The sequence below is a fragment of the Neolamprologus brichardi genome, chromosome 18 (assembly GCF_056152115.1).
Source record: "Neolamprologus brichardi isolate AB-2024 chromosome 18, ASM5615211v1, whole genome shotgun sequence".
Taxonomy (NCBI): Eukaryota; Metazoa; Chordata; class Actinopteri; order Cichliformes; family Cichlidae; genus Neolamprologus; species Neolamprologus brichardi.
In genome coordinates this window covers 32676570-32699304 of record NC_142121.1, presented here as the reverse complement: position 1 = coordinate 32699304, position 22735 = coordinate 32676570, and the positions used below count along the sequence as shown (strand labels likewise).

Here is a 22735-nt window from a genome sequence, read left to right as displayed (position 1 = left end):
ACACCAGAATCATCTTCACAGAACACACTTTGAAAACAATCCTTCTCCAGCAGACAAAAACGACAACAATATCGAGCTGCAAATGACTCCACGAACCCAAACAGACTATGCAAGCCAAGATTGTCCCCAGTGACCTGGATTACAGTGCCATGAACCAAGTTTTTAAACATGGGAAGTTTCAGTCCCTCTGTCTCAAGAACTTTCAGATCATTGACAAGTGGCTCAAGGATTGAATTAAAGCCATAACGCTTTGAGTCTTGTGCATGAAAAAGAGCACACAAATGAATATTGACCAACAACGAATTAAAGATTGGAGGAAAATTCCTTAGTGTAAAGTATATTGCACCCAATTTATGTACACCCTTTTTAGAGCCCAGGGGATTTGCAGTTTCAAAGTCATCATAAAACAGTTGAATTTGTAAGGCATCTTTTTCTGCAGAAAATAGGGGACATCTTTTAACATAGGCAGCATCGATTAAGTCTGCATACACACCTTCTCTGGACATATTCCTTGACTTGAACATGTCGACAACATGGTGGTTTTGAAAGATAGTTTTCAGTGTTTCCAAAATAGGAACATATGCAAACCTATCAGTTACAATGACTTGATCAAAAGTCCCTGTGATCTTGTTTCTTCTACTGTCAAATCTTGTGCCAAGCACCATTTCAACAGGTTCAACAGTTGCCCATTTTTGTTTAAAGTGCCTATTTCGTTTAGCTTCTGAATTTAACAGTGTGAATGGATTTTCAAAGTTTTTGAATGACTGCTCTAATTTCTTTTTACTTGTAGTGTCCTGTGAAGGTAAGCTCTGTAAAGCTGCATCTTTAGCCTGAGTATGAATCTCAAAAAACACTTCCTCCATTGAGGAGACAAAACTATTCACAGTAGATTGGCTTAATCCAGCTGCCCTGAGCTGTGCAACAGTAGAGGCACACATATCCAAAGTGCTCTTATTTGAACTTTTCAACATTTCAGATGTTGTGGGTGTTTCTTCTACATTAGTTGACACCACCTCCCCTGTAGTGCTAACTTCTTTAACTGCCACATCAGGCTGTAAATTAACATCAGTGTCAGCCTGTTGGTCGAAATAGTTAAGGTGTTTGGTATTTAAATGTTTTCTAAAACCTGAAAAAGTGCCAAACACACAGCCACAGTCACGCTGGGCACATTTAAGGCGAAGATTTCTTCCAGGTAAGTAACCATGGACTAACCGTAAATGCCTAACAAGCATGTTTGAACCAGTAAACTCAGCCTGACAGACAAAACACTTCATGATGGAGAATTAACCTTCAAGCCCTAATGAAGCAACCTTGCCCTTATTTCAGCAACTCTGGGACTTTCTTTGACTTTGCCAACATCTATATTGTACACAGTGGTTTGGATGAACGTGTACATGTTGTGAAGCATGGTGTTGTAAGATGTGCCAAACACAAAATGTGCTTTAAACAGTTCATCAAAAGCACCAAGTGAAGAGGTAGACTTGCATGGTATGGCATTCTTGTCAAGAATAATGAAGAACTGGTGGATGTCATTCTTTTTCACCCCAACAGCCAGGAGGTAGGGTTGAGTGCTGGTAGTGATGGCATCAAGATGCTCTTGGATATTTGTTCCAGTCTGAAAAGACAAATACAGACAGGCAATAAGAATCAAGTGTTTCTTAAACTGGTAATTCATACCATAAAAATAGAAAAGAAACAAACCTTCTTGAAGACCACAAGATGCCTTTCTGCTTGAGAAGCTGACACCTTTCCTGGTCCCTTCCGACCCTGACCAGATGGTGGAATCAGATGTAATAGCAATAGAATCGCTGAGAGGTCACTGTCCCAGTCTGAAAAAAATATTTGTTTTTAATAAAGTTGAATCATCATCATCAATAACAAATTTCAATGCATTGACAAAATGTTTGAGTAGACCCAAAATACAAAAGGACAGCTGTTCTGTGACAAACATTATATATGCTGTGAATGTGCTAAAAAATAACAGCTCACCAATGTCAGCATTAACTTCAGTGGCATCCTCAGGAGAGTCAGCTGCCAGCAAGAGTTCTTCCAGGTCACTGGTAGAAGGAAGCTTTCTGCCTTGTTGGATAATCTTTCTTTTGAATGTTGTTGGCCACCTCTCCAGCAACCTGCCTGATACATCCTCACCAAACATCAGTACAAAATCCTGTTCGATCTGTAACAGGGATAGAGAATAGAGAATTATATCTGCTATCTGCAAAAAATAAAATGTGTTTACATTGTCAACGTAATGAAAAATATTCACCAAGCCTTTGATATCTTTGAAACGTGGAAAAACAGACAGTATGTTGCTTGACAGCAGGGGGTCAAGGACCATGTTGTGTCGATAAACAAATGTCAACTTCATCTTCTTCTTGACTGTGTCTTCATCAGCTGAATGTTTCATCAGAGAGATTGCTTCCTTACACTCATCCTCACTCAGCACGTTCTCTGTAACAAACTGCAACTCTCGTCTGACAGTTGGTCCACCACACTGGTCTTCACCCGATGATCCATCTCCTGGTGCTAGACAATATGAAATACAACTTTACCAAAACTAATAATAACATTTAATAACCATTATTAATACAGTACCACAATTTGGAACTGTATTATATGTTTCCACTTAATTATAAATGTTACCTCCAGATGATAATCGCCTCTCTTTAGCAGTGCATCTCTGTATGGTTTTAATCCTCCAGGCCAAGTACCCAGTGCCACTCTCGCCATCATAATAATGTTCCTTGGAGAGGGACATATACAGACATTTTGTTTAATTTATCAGTAAGTTATGTAACCATGAACAGTTGATAAGGACATACATTTTGGCAGGATTTAAAAATTTTGATTTTAGTTGTATCAGTTATTACTGTTAACTACTTACATACCCATTTTTTGAGTATGGGTCACTGAGGTAAGGGAAAAAGGTTACAATTCCTCTGGCATACATTTCTTTCACCTGCCGTGGTGGTGATGTACTGCAAGATCAAAAGGAAAAGAACTAGTCAGCTTCCCTGGAATTAATAGAGATTTAAAATAATTTGAAAATGATAGTAAAAATCACAGGGCCAGAAATAAATTACCCATTTTTTTCTGTCATGTCAGCTACCAGTATGTTGACCATTTTTCTTCTGGTTTCATCCACCAGGGACTTGGTCCGATTGTACTCATTTATTATACATTCTCCACCAGGTTTGCTGGTGAGAATGGATTCCACCAACTGAAAAAAACAATAAAAACATTCTACATGTTGATATAACCACTACAGTTCAGAACACTTAAACTACAAACAAAAAAGACACTATTAGAAGAATGTGGAAATCTGTTAACTCTTACTTGCTTAGCTTCTGCATCCAGCTTCTGACGTTTCCTCAAAGGGCTGTCTGAAAGGATGACAGTATCCTGTGAATCTGATGAATGTGGCGATGATAACTGGAACCGCTCAGGAGACACTTCTGCAACAGATGTTTCCAGACCTCAAGAATAGGAGCAAAACAAATCAGTTTAGACTAATTTTATACACTCTTTGAATAAACAATGTAATAATGACACACACAAAAATGACATCCAATGAAACACACATCACTCAAACAAACCTGTTTCATATTTGATGGTTAGTACTCCGGTTGAGGGATCTGTTACTATATCCTCAAATACATCCTCATCCAACTCAGTCCCTGAACTATCAAAAACTTTCACTCCTTCTGTTACGGCTGGCACACCAAACTTTGCAAATGCTGGAAACAAGCACACAACTTTGTGTAAACAAAAAGATTACATGACATCTAATGTTTTGTAGCTTAAAATGAAGATCATTTCAAGATACTTCTTCAAAAGTGAGTCAGATAAATAAAAGCTAAATTATTAAGCGCCACTAACATGCTTGATAAGTGGTAGATTAAAATGGGTGACACTCACATTATGCAGTTTTTTCCCCACTAAATATACATTCATAACTAAGATGCTTCCAAAACACAGATCATTTTCAATTAATCATAAAATGCAGTTTGAAGAGACTAAATAACAAGAAGAACTTAAAGCTCCCTGTACACCTTTTTTATACAATGTTGGTTTCTTACCGGCAATCAAAAACTCCTTAAGGCTTGGCTCAGATACTCTAACAAATTTCTGCACACCTCCGAGTTTTGCTTTAAGCAGCATGCTTCCTGTAGACAGACTTATAGTCAGTGCTCTTCATTGAACTACAGTAAACAGAAAATGTGAATATTAAAAAAGTCCAATAAATACCAGCAAAATAGCCTTGCAATGTTATTTCTTACTGTATGTTACTTTTATGTCAATGTAACAAGGTGTTTCAGCTCTTTGGCGGTAGTTTTTAGCCCTTTACTAAATGAGTATTTCATTTACAAGAGATATAATCCTCAATACAAAACTAAAATAATTACTACTACTTTTTACCATTTGTCTGATCTAACTTAGCACTAGGCAGTCAGTATTTTGTCATCATTAGGTAACATACTGAACAGTCTGGTAACCAAAATGGAAAAAGGAGCGGGGTAACTTTTGTCAATACCATCAACTCACAATAAATACAAACGCTGTCATCTTAAATTCAACCTACTAAAAACAAGCATTAAAAACTGAATCCTGGACATTTTGGATACTTTATCAAGCTTATAACACCTGCTGGTTGTACTCCTGTAACTGTAAAATCGCTGGAGACAGCCGAGTTAAAATAAGACAATAACCTTACTGAAAACGACCTCTATATCTGGTACATAGGTATCAAAAAAATAAAAATGTAACATTTAGTGTAAACCTTTAATTAGTTAATGCTTGGGTTATGTAATTTAAAATTTAACGATAACTAGCGAATTGCCCGCGCACTGAGGTTAGCCAAAATGCTAGTTAGCTAGCTAATGTTAAGATGTAAATCCCAACACATGGAGGGTTTAATTTAATGGAATTTCGAACATGCTAGAACACAACACAATCACCACTACACACTGAAATAAATTTTGATAACAAGCCTTACAGTCCAACACTGATATCAGTCAACTTTTTTTAGCTAATTAACAACCTTACATTAGCATACAGACAGTGTCACATTTGCTTCTGGTGCAAAATGAAATATATAATAAACATGGACAAAAGGAATGTAACCTTATTTTAACGTGCTACCTGTGCTTAAAATGTCGAATTGTTGGTTTAATAAGTAAATATGAACAACTTACCCTGCAACTGATGTGGAGAAAATGACGTCCTGAAAAATCCTCTTGGTTTGAAAACGAGTCTGTGGTGGGAGGAGCTTTCTAGAGTAACGTTGACACTGCCTCTTTTAACTCCACGAATCATCACCCACACTGGGGGGCGTTTTGCTCCAGCTGTTGTTATAATGACTCTATTAGAGTAAATACACTTTAACACTGCTGATTTAACACTGGGAAATTTACTGTGTACGATTACATGCATTTGAATGGGGAACTCGCCCGAAACAAAGTATAGGTTTTCATTATGTGAATAACTTGAAAATCTTAGCTCAAACAGCTTCAAAACCTGTTTGCCCAGCACGGGGATCTTGAACTGTATAAGATAACGCCTTAAATATGTGTGTCTGAGTCGTCTATCAAAACTTACAGCTATTTATATGAAGTTGTACAAAAAAGCTTTATTTCGTCAAGACAGTGCGTTTCCTACGATTACATGCATTTGAATGGGGAACTCGTCCGAAACAAAGTATAGGTTTTCATCATGTGAATAACTTGAAAATCTTAGCTCAAACAGCTTCAAAACCTGTTTGCCCAGCACGGGGATCTTGAACTGTATAAGATAACGCCGTAAATATGTGTGTATGCTTCTTCTATCAAGACTTACAGCTATTTATATGAAGTTGTACAAAAACGCTTTATTTGGTCAAGACAGTGCGTTTCCTACGATTACATGCATTTGAATGGGGAACTCGCCCGAAACAAAGTATAGGTTTTCATTATGTGAATAACTTGAAAATCTTAGGTCAAACAGCTTCAAAACCTGTTTGCCCAGCACGCGGATCTTGAACTGTATAAGATAACGCCTTAAATATGTGTGTATGCTTCTTCTATCAAGACTTACAGCTATTTATATGAAGTTGTTTAAACAATTTATTTCGTCAAGACAGTGCGTTTCCTACGATTACATGCATTTGAATGGGGAACTCGCCCGAAACAAAGTATAGGTTTTCATTATGTGAATAACTTGAAAATCTTAGCTCAAACACCTTCAAAACCTGTTTGCCCAGCACGGGGATCTTGAACTGTATAAGATAACGCCTTAAATATGTGTGTCTGAGTCGTCTATCAAAACTTACATCTATATTTAAGGACAAGACAGTGCGTAGGAAACGCACTGTCTTGACGAAATAAAGCGTTTTTGTACAACTTCATATAAATAGCTGTAAGTCTTGATAGAAGAAGCATACACACATATTTAAGGCGTTATCTTATACAGTTCAAGATCCCCGTGCTGGGCAAACAGGTTTTGAAGCTGTTTGAGCTAAGATTTTCAAGTTATTCACATAATGAAAACCTATACTTTGTTTCGGGCGAGTTCCCCATTCAAATGCATGTAATCGTAGGAAACGCACTGTCTTGACCAAATAAAGCGTCTTTGTACAACTTCATATAAATAGCTGTAAGTCTTGATAGAAGAAGCATACACACATATTTAAGGCGTTATCTTATACAGTTCAAGATCCCCGTGCTGGGCAAACAGGTTTTGAAGCTGTTTGAGCTAAGATTTTCAAGTTATTCACATAATGAAAACCTATACTTTGTTTCGGGCGAGTTCCCCATTCAAATGCATGTAATCGTAGGAAACGCACTGTCTTGACCAAATAAAGCGTTTTTGTACAACTTCATATAAATAGCTGTAAGTCTTGATAGAAGAAGCATACACACATATTTAAGGCGTTATCTTATACAGTTCAAGATCCCCGTGCTGGGCAAACAGGTTTTGAAGCTGTTTGAGCTAAGATTTTCAAGTTATTCACATAATGAAAACCTATACTTTGTTTCGGGCGAGTTCCCCATTCAAATGCATGTAATCGTAGGAAACGCACTGTCTTGACCAAATAAAGCGTTTTTGTACAACTTCATATAAATAGCTGTAAGTTTTGATAGAAGGCTCAGACACACATATTTAAGGCGTTATCTTATACAGTTCAAGATCCCCGTGCTGGGCAAACAGGTTTTGAAGCTGTTTGAGCTAAGATTTTCAAGTTATTCACATAATGAAAACCTATACTTTGTTTCGGGCGAGTTCCCCATTCAAATGCATGTAATCGTAGGAAACGCACTGTCTTGACCAAATAAAGCGTTTTTGTACAACTTCATATAAATCGCTGTAAGTCTTGATAGAAGAAGCATACACACATATTTAAGGCGTTATCTTATACAGTTCAAGATCCCCGTGCTGGGCAAACAGGTTTTGAAGCTGTTTGAGCTAAGATTTTCAAGTTATTCACATAATGAAAACCTATACTTTGTTTCGGGCGAGTTCCCCATTCAAATGCATGTAATCGTAGGAAACGCACTGTCTTGACCAAATAAAGCGTCTTTGTACAACTTCATATAAATAGCTGTAAGTCTTGATAGAAGAAGCATACACACATATTTAAGGCGTTATCTTATACAGTTCAAGATCCCCGTGCTGGGCAAACAGGTTTTGAAGCTGTTTGAGCTAAGATTTTCAAGTTATTCACATAATGAAAACCTATACTTTGTTTCGGGCGAGAACTCCAATCAAATGCATGTAATAGTCAGAAACGCACTGTCTTGGCGAAAAAAAGCCTTCTTGTACAACTTCCTATAAATAGCTGTAACTTTTGATAGAAGGCTCAGACACACATATTTATGGCTTTATCCTATAGAATTCAATATCCCCGTGCTGTGCAGACAGGTTTTGCAGCTGTTTGAGCTAAGATTTTCAAGTTATTCACATAATGAAAACCTATACTTTGTTTTGGGCGAGAACTCAAATCAAATGCATGTAATAGTCAGAAACGCACTGTCTTGGCGAAATAAAGCCTTTTTGTACAACTTCCTATAAATAGCTGTAACTTTTGATAGAAGGCTCAGACACACATATTTATGGCTTTATCCTATAGAATTCAATATCCCCGTGCCGGGCAGACAGGTTTTGCAGCTGTTTGAGCTAAGATTTTCAAGTTATTCACATAATGAAAACCTATACTTTGTTTCGGGCGAGAACTCCAATCAAATGCATGTAATAGTCAGAAACGCACTGTCTTGGCGAAATAAAGCCTTTTTGTACAACTTCATGAAGTTAGCTGTAACTTTTGATAGAAGGCTCAGACACACATATTTATGGCTTTATCCTATAGAATTCAATATTCCCGTGTTGGACAAACAGGTTTTGCAGCTGTTTGAGCTAAGATTTTCAAGTTATTCACATAATGAAAACCTATACTTTGTTTCGGGCGAGAACTCCATCAAATGCATGTAATAGTCAGAAACGCACTGTCTTGGCGAAATAAAGCCTTTTTGTACAACTTCATCAAGTTAGCTGTAACTTTTGATAGAAGGCTCAGACACGCATATTTATGGCTTTATCTTATAGAATTCAATATCCCCGTGCTGGGCAGACAGGTTTTGCAGCTGTTTGAGCTAAGATTTTCAAGTTATTCACATAATGAAAACCTATACTTTGTTTCGGGCGAGAACTCCATCAAATGCATGTAATAGTCAGAAACGCACTGTCTTGGCGAAATAAAGCCTTTTTGTACAACTTCATGAAGTTAGCTGTAACTTTTGATAGAAGGCTCAGACACACATATTTATGGCTTTATCCTATAGAATTCAATATTCCCGTTTTGGACAAACAGGTTTTGCAGCTGTTTGAGCTAAGATTTTCAAGTTATTCACATAATAAAAACCTATACTTTGTTTCGGGCGAGAACTCCAATCAAATGCATGTAATAGTCAGAAACGCACTGTCTTGGCGAAATAAAGCCTTTTTGTACAACTTCCTATAAATAGCTGTAACTTTTGATAGAAGGCTCAGACACACATATTTATGGCTTTATCTTATAGAATTCAATATCCCCGTGCTGGGCAGACAGGTTTTGCAGCTGTTTGAGCTAAGATTTTAAAGTTATTCACATAATGAAAACCTATACTTTGTTTCGGGCGAGAACTCCATCAAATGCATGTAATAGTCAGAAACGCACTGTCTTGGCGAAATAAAGCCTTTTTGTACAACTTCATGAAGTTAGCTGTAACTTTTGATAGAAGGCTCAGACACACATATTTATGGCTTTATCCTATAGAATTCAATATCCCCGTGCTGGGCAGACAGGTTTTGCAGCTGTTTGAGCTAAGATTTTCAAGTTATTCACATAATGAAAACCTATACTTTGTTTCGGGCGAGAACTCCAATCAAATGCATGTAATAGTCTGAAACGCACTGTCTTGGCGAAATAAAGCCTTTTTGTACAACTTCCTATAAATAGCTGTAACCTTTGATAGAAGGCTCAGACACACATATTTATGGCTTTATCCTATAGAATTCAATATTCCTGTGTTGGACAAACAGGTTTTGCAGCTGTTTGAGCTAAGATTTTAAAGTTATTCACATAATGAAAACCTATACTTTGTTTCGGGCGAGAACTCCATCAAATGCATGTAATAGTCAGAAACGCACTGTCTTGGCGAAATAAAGCCTTTTTGTACAACTTCATGAAGTTAGCTGTAACTTTTGATAGAAGGCTCAGACACACATATTTATGGCTTTATCTTATAGAATTCAATATCCCCGTGCTGGGCAGACAGGTTTTGCAGCTGTTTGAGCTAAGATTTTCAAGTTATTCACATAATGAAAACCTATACTTTGTTTCGGGCGAGAACTCCAATCAAATGCATGTAATAGTCAGAAACGCACTGTCTTGGCGAAATAAAGCCTTTTTGTACAACTTCATGAAGTTAGCTGTAACTTTTGATAGAAGGCTCAGACACACATATTTATGGCTTTATCCTATAGAATTCAATATCCCCGTGCTGTGCAGACAGGTTTTGCAGCTGTTTGAGCTAAGATTTTCAAGTTATTCACATAATGAAAACCTATACTTTGTTTCGGGCGAGAACTCCAATCAAATGCATGTAATAGTCAGAAACGCACTGTCTTGGCGAAATAAAGCCTTTTTGTACAACTTCCTATAAATAGCTGTAACTTTTGATAGAAGGCTCAGACACACATATTTATGGCTTTATCCTATAGAATTCAATATTCCCGTGTTGGACAAACAGGTTTTGCAGCTGTTTGAGCTACGATTTTCAAGTTATTCACATAATAAAAACCTATACTTTGTTTCGGGCGAAAACTCCATCAAATGCATGTAATAGTCAGAAACGCACTGTCTTGGCGAAATAAAGCCTTTTTGTACAACTTCATGAAGTTAGCTGTAACTTTTGATAGAAGGCTCAGACACACATATTTATGGTTTTATCTTATAGAATTCAATATCCCCGTGCTGGGCAGGCAGGTTTTGCAGCTGTTTGAGCCAAGATTTTCAAGTTATTCACATAATGAAAACCTATACTTTGTTTCGGGCGAGAACTCCATCAAATGCATGTAATAGTCAGAAACGCACTGTCTTGGCGAAATAAAGCCTTTTTGTACAACTTCATGAAGTTAGCTGTAACTTTTGATAGAAGGCTCAGACACACATATTTATGGCTTTATCCTATAGAATTCAATATTCCCGTGTTGGACAAACAGGTTTTGCAGCTGTTTGAGCTAAGATTTTCAAGTTATTCACATAATGAAAACCTATACTTTGTTTCGGGCGAGAACTCCATCAAATGCATGTAATAGTCAGAAACGCACTGTCTTGGCGAAATAAAGCCTTTTTGTACAACTTCCTATAAATAGCTGTAACTTTTGATAGAAGGCTCAGACACACATATTTATAGCTTTATCCTATAGAATTCAATATTCCCGTGTTGGACAAACAGGTTTTGCAGCTGTTTGAGCTAAGACTTTCAAGTTATTCACAAAATGAAAACCTATACTTTGTTTCGGGCGAGAACTGTCACTACCTGATATGTACCGGAAACCCGATCGGTACCCCGCATGCGCGAAAGGTGTCTACTTCCGGTCGAAGGTTTTACGTTTTATGTTTTACGATAGTTACGGGTCAGAGTATCTGTTAAGATGTTAAGAATAATAAGTATCTCTTAACATGTTTCCAATAATGAAGCATTTCAATATAATTTAGACAAAAACGAAAAATAAAAAGATAGTTACGGATCAGGACTCCCTGATCCTTACTGCGCATGTGCAAAGTCGGACCGTACAAATCGGGTCTACCCGATCCGTATCGCGCATGTGCGGATGTTTTCTTCTTCTTCTGTTCGTTTAATGGCAGTTTACTCCCCAGTATAAGAGGATACTGCCACCTGCTGACCGAGCGAATGAACCCTATTGTAAACTGAATTAGCGTCATTACAAACGTGTGTTAAATTTGATTTAGTGATAGTCGAGTGTGTTTATACTTGTCTGTGTGGAGAGGATTGATTGGAATAGTGATGATGATGTCCGCTTACACTGTCAATTGTCAGTAAACACTTAATCTGGCTGATGAATCTTCACGTGAGATATTACAAAGTCTGTATTATTAAGTCTGTAATTAGGCGCCATTCTTCTTATTTTACGGCGCTATTGTTCAATCGGGGGACCCTCTCTGTTGAGGAGAAAAGCATGAATGTGTGTGTAAACGGATTATCCATTGTTTAAATGTCTCAGTAGTCGAAAAGGAGGCAGAGCTGTTGAGAAATGCTAGGAGCTAACTGGGCGCTAACCGTATCATTCAAATATATTGAATGTCGCAATGTTGGCATAGAGAGGAAGTGACATAAGATTTGCGCATGGGGGTACCAATCGGGTTTCCGGTACGGATCAGGTAGCGACAAGAACTCCTGTCACTACCCGATCTTTAAAGTTATTCATCGTTTTTACCCAACCAGATCTTTTCTTGTACGTTATAAAAAGGACATTGATATTAACTGTACATTTTGTAATTGTGTGAAGGAAGATATTTCTCATTTATTTTGGTCATGCTTATACACGAATCTTTTCTGGCAAGAATTTTGTGTTTTTGTTGTTTCCTTTATCTTTTCTGAGCTCTCTCTTTGTTACGAGAAAATATTGTTTGGTTTCTTTAAGTACCTCATGTACAGGGCAAACGAATTTTATTTGATTAATTTATTGATATTATTGGCTAAATTTCATATACATAAGTCGAAATTCTCTAACGCAAAACCGTCCTTTCGGTGCTTTTTAAATGAAACCAAACAATATGTTAAAACGATACAACATTCTCAAAATCAAAAAGCTGTCAAAACCATAAACTTATGTTCCCTGTTCAATATCATGTGATTCTTTAATAGATTGTGTCTATTTTGTTTTTTTTATACGAACCCCCTGACATTGTGTTTCCTATATTGTATTTGTATATCTGTATTTTGTGCTTTGTCAATAAAGCGAATTTAAAAAAAAAAAAAAAAAACCCAAAAAACAAAAAAAAAACTACCCGATCAGTACCGGAAACCCAATCGGTACCCCGCATGCACAAATCTTACGTCACTTCCTCTCTTTGCCAACATTGCGACATTCAATATATTTGAATGATACGGTTAGCGCCCAGTTAGCTCCTAGCATTTCTCAACAGCTCTGCCTCCTTTTCGACTGCCCGGGACATTTAAACAATGGATAATCCGTATACAAACAAATTCATGCTTTTCTCCTCAACAGAGAGCATTCCCCGATTGAACAACAGCGCCGTAAAATAAGAAGAATGGCGCCTAATTACAGACTTAATAATATTGATTTAGCAATGTGTCACGTGAAGATTCATCAGCCAGATTAAGTGTTTACTGACAATTGACAGTGATAGCGGACATCATCATCACTATTCCAGTCAATCCTCTCCTCACAGACAAGCATAAACACACTCGACTATCACTAAATCAAATTTAACACACGTTTGTAATGACGCCAATTCATTTTACAATGGGGTTCATTCGCTGGGTCAGCAGGTGGCAGTATCCTCGTACACTGGGGAGTACACTGCCATTAAACGAACAGAAGAAGAAGAAAACATCTGCACATGCGCGGTACTTATCGGGTAGACCCGATTTGTACGGTCCGACTTTGCACGTAACTATCTTTTTATTTTTCGTTTTTGTCTACATTGTACTGAAATGCTTCATTATTGCAAACATTTTAAGATATACTTATTATTCTTAACATTTTAACAGATACTCTGACCCGTAACTATCGTAAAACGCTATGACCGGAAGTAGACACCTTTCGCGCATGCGGGGTACCGATCGGGTTTCCGGTACGGATCTGGTAGTGACAACTCCATTCAAATGCATGTAATAGTCAGAAACGCACGATCTTGGCGAAATAAAGCCTTTTTGTACATATTCTGTCCTTATTGTGCGTCCCTTTGCCCAACTTGACAGACAGCTAACGGTTTCAATGAACACTGGGGGCGGAAGTAAGTTTAAGGCTTTTTACTTCGTCAGTAGTTCAATGATTGACATCCTTTTCTTCCCGTAAAACTAAAAACAAACACAAAGTAAATGTCACAAGATTTCTTCTCCTTTTTACTCACACTTCTAGAATATGAACTATACTGTTATATAGTATATGTAATCAACAGCGACTCAGTGTTGCTCACAATACAACTTAGCGAGTTTAGCTTCCTCAAAGATAAACATAGCAGTTGAAATAACTGGTTTCTAAACAAATCTATGAATGCACCAAATAAACTTGTAAACATGTTGTACATTATAACTCACAAGCAATAACTCTCCAAGGCAGAAACGTTTTAAAGAGCAACAACATATTCTGCAGGCTAACAAGCGACCAGCTTCCTGTTTCCTCTACCCACAGGAACACAGAAAAACCCCACCAAAATATAAGCTGGTGAGTATTCCCACTATGACCAGCAGAGGGTGCTGAAGAGAAAGAACCTATGCATGTCATAACACTACAACTTCATGAAGTTAGCTGTAACTTTTGATAGAAGACTCAGATATACGTATTTATGGCTTTATCTTGTAGAATTCAATATTCCCGTGTTGGACAAACAGGTTTTGCAGCTGTTTGAGCTAAGATTTTCAAGTTATTCACAAAATGAAAACCTATACTTTGTTTCGGGCGAGAACTCCATTCAAATGCATGTAATCGTAAGAAACGCACTGTCTTGGCGAAATAAAGCCTTTTTGTACAACTTCATGAAGTTAGCTGTATCTTTTGATAGAAGACTCAGATACAGTAGCGGTTTTTGATACGGGCCATGATGCCTTGGTGGGGGGCGGCATCACGGGCATCGGCAAAAAAAATAAATAAAAAAAAATTGCTCGTACTAATGCTGCCTGACGTCATGCCAGCGCATACTGGGGATGGCATAGGCACCGATCGGTTTTCTATCGCCCATTTGCTGGGAGAGTAAGGGCGCCCTCCGTTTGCGAGGTGTGCCTGCTGCTTGCAGCACAGGGAGGAGAGGGCGGGACGGCAGGGGATTCTCTGGCTGGCTGGAGAAGCATCTAATAACCAACTCGCAAAATAAAACAAAATAAAAACAAACCAACAAACACGAAAACACCAGACATTATGATACAGACTTATAATTTGCACTGATGTTTTTTTCGCCTTTCTGTATGCGAAAAGTGAGCGCAAGAGCCCTCGGTGCGCCTGCTCGCTTCTGAAGTCAAAGTAAACTTTATTGTCATCTCCGCTACATACAGTCCAGTATATAGAGAGACGAGACGACGAGGCTCCAGTTACAGCAGTGCAAGTAAACAAACAATAAATATAAGAAGAGTAAGAAAATAAATATACACTTTAGGACTTGGGATAAAGGGATCAATAACAATTTAAAATTTATAGTTTGATGATTTAAAGTCTCACACACAACCCGTCGAAAGGGCAGGCGGCCGGCTGCTTCCAGATAGAGCACATTTCATTCATAATGTTGTCAGTCCAAGCCCATTATGTATTCATGATTTGAATCCTGGGTTGTGCGAAATCCCAGACATAAACCCTAGACAAAGTGAATCTGTGAACTAAGGTGTAGGTCTATTAGGTTATGTTGTGGCTAGGACCGCCACTGGATATACCTTCGGGTTTTCCGTCAGATTTCATGAAAACAGACATAAATTTGCCTGTTTGATAAGTGCTGAACATTTTATTTCATCCAATTAAACATGAAACCATTTAATGGGTACAACTGCATTTTTGTTATAGTAAAAAATGTTACTATTATTAATATTTTTGAATTGATTCCAGTGTATTGATAACTGCGCTGACTGCGTTACTGGAGGCTGGATTAAGGCACCAAGCCTCGGGACAGCGCAGCCTTGTGAATGACCGGAGGCTTTTCAGAGGATTAATGCAGCCTAAAGGTGGAGCAAAAATTGTGAAGGTTGGTGGCGGACGAGAGTGTAATCTTTTGAGCCGACAGGGACGCACGGCGGGAGAGATGGACAAGCCAGCTCTCGGATTTGGCGAATTATCTGAGGAATTGGTGGGTTGATCGACACTCTTTAACCAACAGCAAACTGAACTACACATCCTCTGGGAACAGACATGCTGCACAAACTTATGCTGCAAATCGGTAAGTTCCCTGAAACATGTTCACTTATTGAACATAGTTCAGTAAGTAAGCGACCCTTGTTGTTCGTGCTTGTGATTTAAAAAATAAATATATCAAATAGCTTTTATCTATAAGAAAGTAAAAACAGTAGCCACCGATTTACAGTCTCCTAGTCTAACCGGTGTTTATGCTGGTTTAGTTATCTGTTGTTGCTATTTCAAAGTAAATACAAGCAACTCCCGGCGAACAACGTCATCTTTAACGTCTTCTTTTTTGTGTCCTGTCAGCTTTAGCAGCAAGCCTCCTCTCACCTGAGCTATCAAGTGCCACAGCTACTAAAACAAAAGCTCAAGGTAATCTATCACATCTTGCCATATCATTCACCTGCCCTCTGTGAATATCATTCATTCACAGAGGGCAGGTGGCCTGATACTCGAATACTACTCTGGGTTTTAACCTAAAATGTAGTGAAATGTATGAATATTAATCTATCATGAAAAATAATAAAACTAATTATTAGATTGAGTGACAGTTTGTGATAATGATCTCATGAGAAAAGTGCAGTGATAATATTAAACTAATAAAATATCAATATAGTGCCAAAAATTACTGTAGCACAGTATAGTAAATAATTAGCTAACTCAGCTTCTGGAATTCTTTTCTACAGTTACTTTTCCAGAATCTCTCATGATCTACACAGTCTTGTAGAACTTGTCAAAAAAGACAACCCACACGCAAAGTTAACCATGATCATTCATAATTCCTGATTCATACTTACATTATAACAATAATTTTTGAGGAGAAATGCTTAATCCAAAGTATTTTATATATTAGATTCCGTTGAAAGTAGTCAAATGGAAAAGGTGTGTGTATTCCTGGATCAAAGTGCTCCACCTGATTCTTCATCTCTCTGGGGAGTCTTTAATTAGATAGTAAATAATAATCTTTGCATTTGCTTTGTCGTGTTAATATAAGAATATAACCTGTAATGCTGAAAGTCTATTTTAACCTTTTTCCATTGTTTCTGGCAGTATCTTCTCAAAAGATGGAAAAGTTTGACAAATCCAATTTGTGCTACAAAAATATGGATGTTTTAAAACTAAAGATACAAGGATGTGATCTACTTTTGGTAAACTGTGTACTTTATATTGCCTGTGTACCTGCTTCTAGTAAAGAACAACTCGGGTGTGACACCAGCTGGGGAGTGTGGGACCTGGGTAAAGAAGCCTGATGGAGGGCATTTCACATCACCGAATTACCCTGAGAAATACCCACCTGAGAGGGAATGCATCTATATTATAGAAGGTGAGACCTTATCTTGTTTTGTTTTTTTAGCATCCTTACAGTACCACTTCCCACTCCTCCTGCTGTTAACTTCACCTTCTCTCAACCTCTTGGCCTGTTGTAGCCTCTCCTCGGCAGTGCATCGACCTGTTCTTTGATGAGAAGTATTCCATCGAGCCCTCCTGGGAGTGTAAGTTCGACCACATTGAAGTCCGCGATGGTCCCTTTGGTTTCTCTCCCATAATTGGTCGCTACTGCGGGCAGGAAAGCCCGTCATATGTCCGCTCCAGTGGGAGGTACTTGTACATCAAATTTGTGGCTGATAGTGAACTGGAGGCCATTGGTTTCTCAGCACGGTATAACTTCACAAAAGGTGAGTGAATGAAGCCGTGAGCAAGTTTCGTCTTCATAAAAGCTGTATTTTACACTAAACAATTATTGTTAATATTAAGCATCATTTTTTAAATCAGTCACTCAAAGAGACAAACCCTTGTAGAACTGTAGCCCAATAAGTTCTCTTCAGTTTGAGCATTGCCTTGCACATTCTTTCAGTTTTAAGGTCAGGATGTACTTAAGTGTTCTCCATCAACAAAGCATTAAAATGTTTAAATAAATTTGAAGCACATTACCTTCCCCGGAGTCAAAGGCATAGCTAGGTGGAGAATATAACTCAGCATTTGGCAAACAGTGTCTGTTTGCCAAATGCAAATGGTTCAGCACAGACTAAAACGTTGCTTGACATCGACAAAACAGATATGATTGCATTTACTTGTATGTTTAAATAGAAATGTGACTGAATGCTAACATGGTTGCAAAAAAGGAAGGAAAAATAAAAGAAAAATGCAGATTGTTCTGTATAATCTAATTTATTGAGGAAGGTAATCAATCAAATCAGGGATAATTTGCGAGTGTAATGTCTGATGAATTATGAGTGTATTAATCATTTATTGCATGTATTTTATTAATCATTTACAGTGGCGGTCCTAGCCTGTTTGGCGCCCTGGGCAAACATCCCCCCCCACACACACACACACACACACACACATTAAAATTTATGTGTATGTGTGTGTATAAATGTGTGTATAAATATTAAGGATTGTACATAAAACATAACAAACATAAAACTGTTGTCGGAACCATACTGAATTTCACCAGATATACATACACACACGCACACATATGAAGAGAGAGAGAGTGAGTATGCATAGTATGCAAACAGCTACCAGACAGCCATCATAATTTGTCATACAATGAAAACAGGACAAGTCAACAATTGACAATGACTAATTAATATTAAAACATAATCTGTAACATAATGTATTGTTTGGAGTTTAGTCTGTTACTGTTACTATTTTTACCATTTCTTCTTGGAGCAACTGTAGCCCACATCATTTCTTTAGGGGTTAATAAAGTATTCTGATTCTGATAGTTTCAGGATACATGACCTGCCATTATCCAATGACACATCTGATTACCTGTATCTTTTGCTTGTTTCTCCTCCTCTTCTTTTCTCTTTTTTCTAAGCTGAGTACCTGATGGCTTTGAACTTTTCTTGTCCATCTTGGTTTTAATTTTGCACTCCAGTAGGAACACCCATTCCCCAACCCGAGGATCACCTCAACATAACCTAATAGACCTATGTAACCAATACGTCTACTCACCAAATAATGAGTGAAGCAATATGGATAACAGCAGAGGACAATTTATTTAGGGTCTGATGGCAATTTACCATCTGTGTCCAGCACTTTAAAGGATTGATGGACTGGAGCACATACGTCCTTAACCTACCCTCTTAAACATCAGCTTGACGCTGATACATCAAAGGAAACTTAACAGACTCTAAGTGCAAATGTTTCAACCTGAACAACTTAAAACTTCTCTGGGATACAATGTAAACAAAGACAAGAAGAAGAAAAAAGAAAAAAAATATTTCCATCAATAGCCACTTGTGAATATATTGTTTAAAGAGTCTTTTTTTTTTCTCAGTCCTGGGGTTGTAACACCACAACCTCCTCAGTCCGTAATCAGAGAGTGTCTATTTGACAATAACCAAAATGTCTTTGGATAGTCTTTGTGAATGCAAAACCCCCCCCAAAAAAACAATGGTGTTAGCTGGCCAGCAAAATAAAGAGAGTGTGGCACTGAGTGCGGGCGTGTGTGTGAGTACTTCGGTCCAAATAATCGAGGACCGGGTGGATGAATGGATGGCAGCCGCCGGTCCTTTAATGGCACCAGCGAGACAGCACAGTAGTAAGGCAGCACGGCAGTAAGGCAGCACAGCAGCGAGGCAGCACAGCAGCGAGGCGTCTGGCAGGAGAATGAACAATAGTCTTTTTTTAAGGCTAGCTCACCCAAGCTTGCTCTCTGGCACAGCTACAAGCCATGTGAGCTCGTAACCCCACAGTGACATATGAACTTGGCTACCAACGTCTGCTTAGCATGGCGGCTAATTGTCGAGCTTGCTAGCTTATCCCCAATTAGCGATTAGCACCTTAATAACCATTACTACACATCACATCATAGCAAACACATGATAACACATGGAATAGTATAATATACTAGTGATGGGTCGGTCGCGAACGAAATGGCTCTTTGAGGTGAACTACGTGAGCTGGCTCCTTATCGCAAGCCATGGGTTGTTTTTTTTCCCCCCTTTCTCTCACCCTCTCTCTCGCACTTTTTTCCCGCTTCACTCCGCACGTGAGCCTTGTGCTTTGCGCTGGGAAGAGGTGGGAGGGGCGGTAGTTACACTGGCAGTAGCACAGAGAGAGAAAGCGAGCCAGGGACAACAACGTCACATTAGAAAGGTATAGTAATCATCCACAACTATTTTCAGTTGCAGATGATAAAGGATTCAGAAAGTTTATTCATGCAGGCCCATATGACAGAGAATATGCATCTTTTTGTTTTCATATTTTAATTTATATTTAATTGTGTTGTGGTTTTCAGTGTTTTGTGTTGTTTCACTTTAAATTTGTTTAAAAGGAAAAAGCTAAAAATTTAAATAGTTAAAAGTTGAAATGTGAATAGCTGGTTTTTGTATTATATGATTTATTTATTACATTTTATGTGGAGTGAATAAATAAAAGTATATTTACGGTGGCCCCTATTGACAAAGCACGTACAAACTTCAAAATACGTACGAACTCTGAAGCACGTACAAACCCTGAAGCAAGTACAAACTCCAAAAGATGTAAAAACTCCAAAACATGTACAAAACACAACAGAAGTGCTCCAGGATGCTAGGTGCAGTGTTGAGCTTTTGTTACCTAGTGGCTACACAAGCCAGCAAGTACCAACGACCTGATTTGGTGTGTAGTAGTAACAGGTAAATAAACTTTTTTTAAATTATTTGAATATATATGAGTGCTTGTGTATAAATACACAAACCATACACATATGCTTTCAATTGTGTAATTTAAGTGATCTAGATAGTTCTGTTTTGGAAGTTCAGTTAACTCTAGGAATGTGTTTTGGAATTTGTACGTGTTTTTTGGAGTTTGTACGTGCTTTGTCTCTAGGGGCCACCACATATATTTATATATAAAAATTAGGGGTGCAATGATACACAAAATTCACGGTTCGGTTCGGTTCGATACTTTGGTGTCACGGTTCGATATTTTTTCGATACAAAAAAAAATGTTCATGCCTTTTTAATTTGTCATTTATTAAAATAAATATATATTTTAACTCAAAAGTACAGTTTTTAAATTTAATGTTGCTGAAACAACAAAGTAATAAAAAAAATTCATATCTGATTGAGGAATCACTCATCTTTGGAAAAGAGAGTTTATTACAGAGAAATGGCTCTTTCCAAAATAAAAGCTATACTATTATGGAACGCCAGGACTGCCATAATGAATTAATTAAATGCACCATTAAATAATTAAATAAATGTGGCAATAAATAATTAAAATCGGAAATAATTTATTACATAAATATTTATGACACATGTAATTAATTAATGACACATTTAATTAATTATTTCTTTATTTCACATTTTAATTAATTATTGCACAGTTGACTCCTTCAGGTCTCACCATGAAATAATTTTATCTGTCAGCCATCAAACCATCCTCACCCATCAAACTCAGGGGGCGGGGTTAACGCTGCCATGCAGCTTCTCTAACATCTTATTGGTTGCCGTGCAAAGTAAGGCAAGACAGGTCAATCCTAGATAATCGATTGCTTTTGTCGACTTGGTATTCCAGAATGCATTTCAAATCACAGGCAGCAATGGTGTAGTTTTAATAATAGTGTTTTAGCTGCGAATGTCTGGTCAGGTTGTCAACATAGAACATGTTTGCAAAAGTGGTCAGATGTTTTCAGACATTTCACTAGCTCTGCTAACAGTCAGCTGACAGAGTGCACCGAGCTCACAGCCCCGGTGTTCCAGCTTAACTGTTTATTTTGTGTGTATTTGTTTGTTTTGGAGGGGTGGGGGCTACGTTAACCGGTTTGTTTAGATACTCCACTCTCTGTGTTCCACATGTTGCATTTGCAGATTCTCATTTTCACCGAACGATCGTCTCTTTCCGCCTGGTCTTGTGTCTCTGTGCTTCTGTAACATAAAGAACGAGCTGACGTGTTTCTCACGACACCAGTGATCAGCTCAACAGGCCCTCAGTTTACCTGCATGCATCCTCCTCCTCCTCACCTGTCAGCGGTTGTTTAACACCTGCTGCTAATTCAAGAAACACGTCCACGTTACCTGGTGATAGTCACAGTTTAACTGGGCAGCCGGTGCACAATATAACGCAATGTCAGCACATTTTTCTGCAAAAGATAAGTAAATTTTTTTTTTTTCCGAGCGCAGAGCTGCTGGAGCTTGTTTCCCAACAGAGCACTTTATAGGCGAACCCACTTTATCAGTGGCTGATGTCCAATCACCGGCACACAGCTTTGAAACCTCACCTGAGTTTTAGCTCTCAGTGTTAAACGCTGGACTTAATTCACTCAGGTTTTGTCTGTCAGGTCACGTTTACTTCGCTGTTTTATTTACAACTGAGCAAATCGGTTTGGCTGAGGTTAAAGTTACGTTTCATAACTGCACCGTTTTACAGACGTTTAATGGTTCACTGGCACATGTGTTAGACTGAACTATTCGCTTTTCTTTATCTGGTGTGTTTTGGATTTAACAGTTACTCTTGAAAGTAAACTGACTTATAAAATGTTTTAAAGAAAGAGAAGAGAAGGCGCATTTCCACCGAGAGGAGCAGAGTTTGCAACAGCGTGTTCATCATGAGCACTGCAACCTGGACAGAAATATTATATCATCTGCTTTTTAATAGTTACTTATAGCAACTGTATTCTAAGCACCAGCTGTCTGTTAGAATATTTAGAGTTTACTTAAATAAAAATAAATGAGGTTAACATATAATTTGTTATATTTTTCTCTTTTTTTTCTTTTTCGGTCATGTTATGTTTAACTGTCAAAGGCTTGTTACAAACTATGAAACACATCGTGCAGACTTCTGGATGTTTTGTTCTTTATGCTGTAGATTTTCACATCTCTGGAATAGTTGGCAGTAATAAGGGTGATTTTCTGTAAAATCATATTGATATGACCCGTGACATATTCGTAGATGACCGTTAGATTAGTCAGCTGGGAAACTCTGTGTTAACTCATAGAGCTGAAGATATCGTGTGGTGTACAGGTCCGTTTACCCTCATGATTAATATCCACAATAAAAATATTAGCCGAACATCATGAAGTCTGTATGTGTTTCATAGTGTCGAACAACCTTTGTACAGTTAAAGCCAGCAGTTACTACATGACGGAAACACCAACGTTATTTCTTTTATGTGTTTATACGCAGGTCACACTGA

The 22735-nt window shown here is 37.9% G+C and overlaps 2 protein-coding genes across 2 annotated transcripts; one reads left to right on the top strand and one right to left on the bottom strand.

Moving 5' to 3' along the window:
- Nucleotides 1-1287: 1287 nt before the first annotated feature.
- Nucleotides 1288-5331, bottom strand: LOC148097821 (uncharacterized). Its single transcript, XM_087831710.1, has 11 exons — nucleotides 5196-5331; nucleotides 4080-4166; nucleotides 3597-3737; nucleotides 3337-3476; nucleotides 3084-3220; nucleotides 2885-2978; nucleotides 2644-2743; nucleotides 2267-2526; nucleotides 1990-2176; nucleotides 1702-1829; nucleotides 1288-1615 (listed from the first exon to the last, which is right to left on the bottom strand). Exons 1-11 carry the CDS (start codon nucleotides 5314-5316, stop codon nucleotides 1298-1300), a joined length of 1713 nt encoding a protein of 570 aa, XP_087687836.1. The 5' UTR covers nucleotides 5317-5331; the 3' UTR covers nucleotides 1288-1297.
- Nucleotides 5332-13114: 7783 nt separating this feature from the next.
- Nucleotides 13115-17287, top strand: neto1 (neuropilin (NRP) and tolloid (TLL)-like 1). Its single transcript, XM_087831349.1, has 6 exons — nucleotides 13115-13173; nucleotides 13879-13950; nucleotides 15316-15643; nucleotides 15910-15975; nucleotides 16793-16927; nucleotides 17031-17287. Exons 3-6 carry the CDS (start codon nucleotides 15616-15618, stop codon nucleotides 17285-17287), a joined length of 486 nt encoding a protein of 161 aa, XP_087687475.1. The 5' UTR covers nucleotides 13115-13173; nucleotides 13879-13950; nucleotides 15316-15615.
- The last annotated feature ends 5448 nt before the right edge of the window (nucleotides 17288-22735 follow it).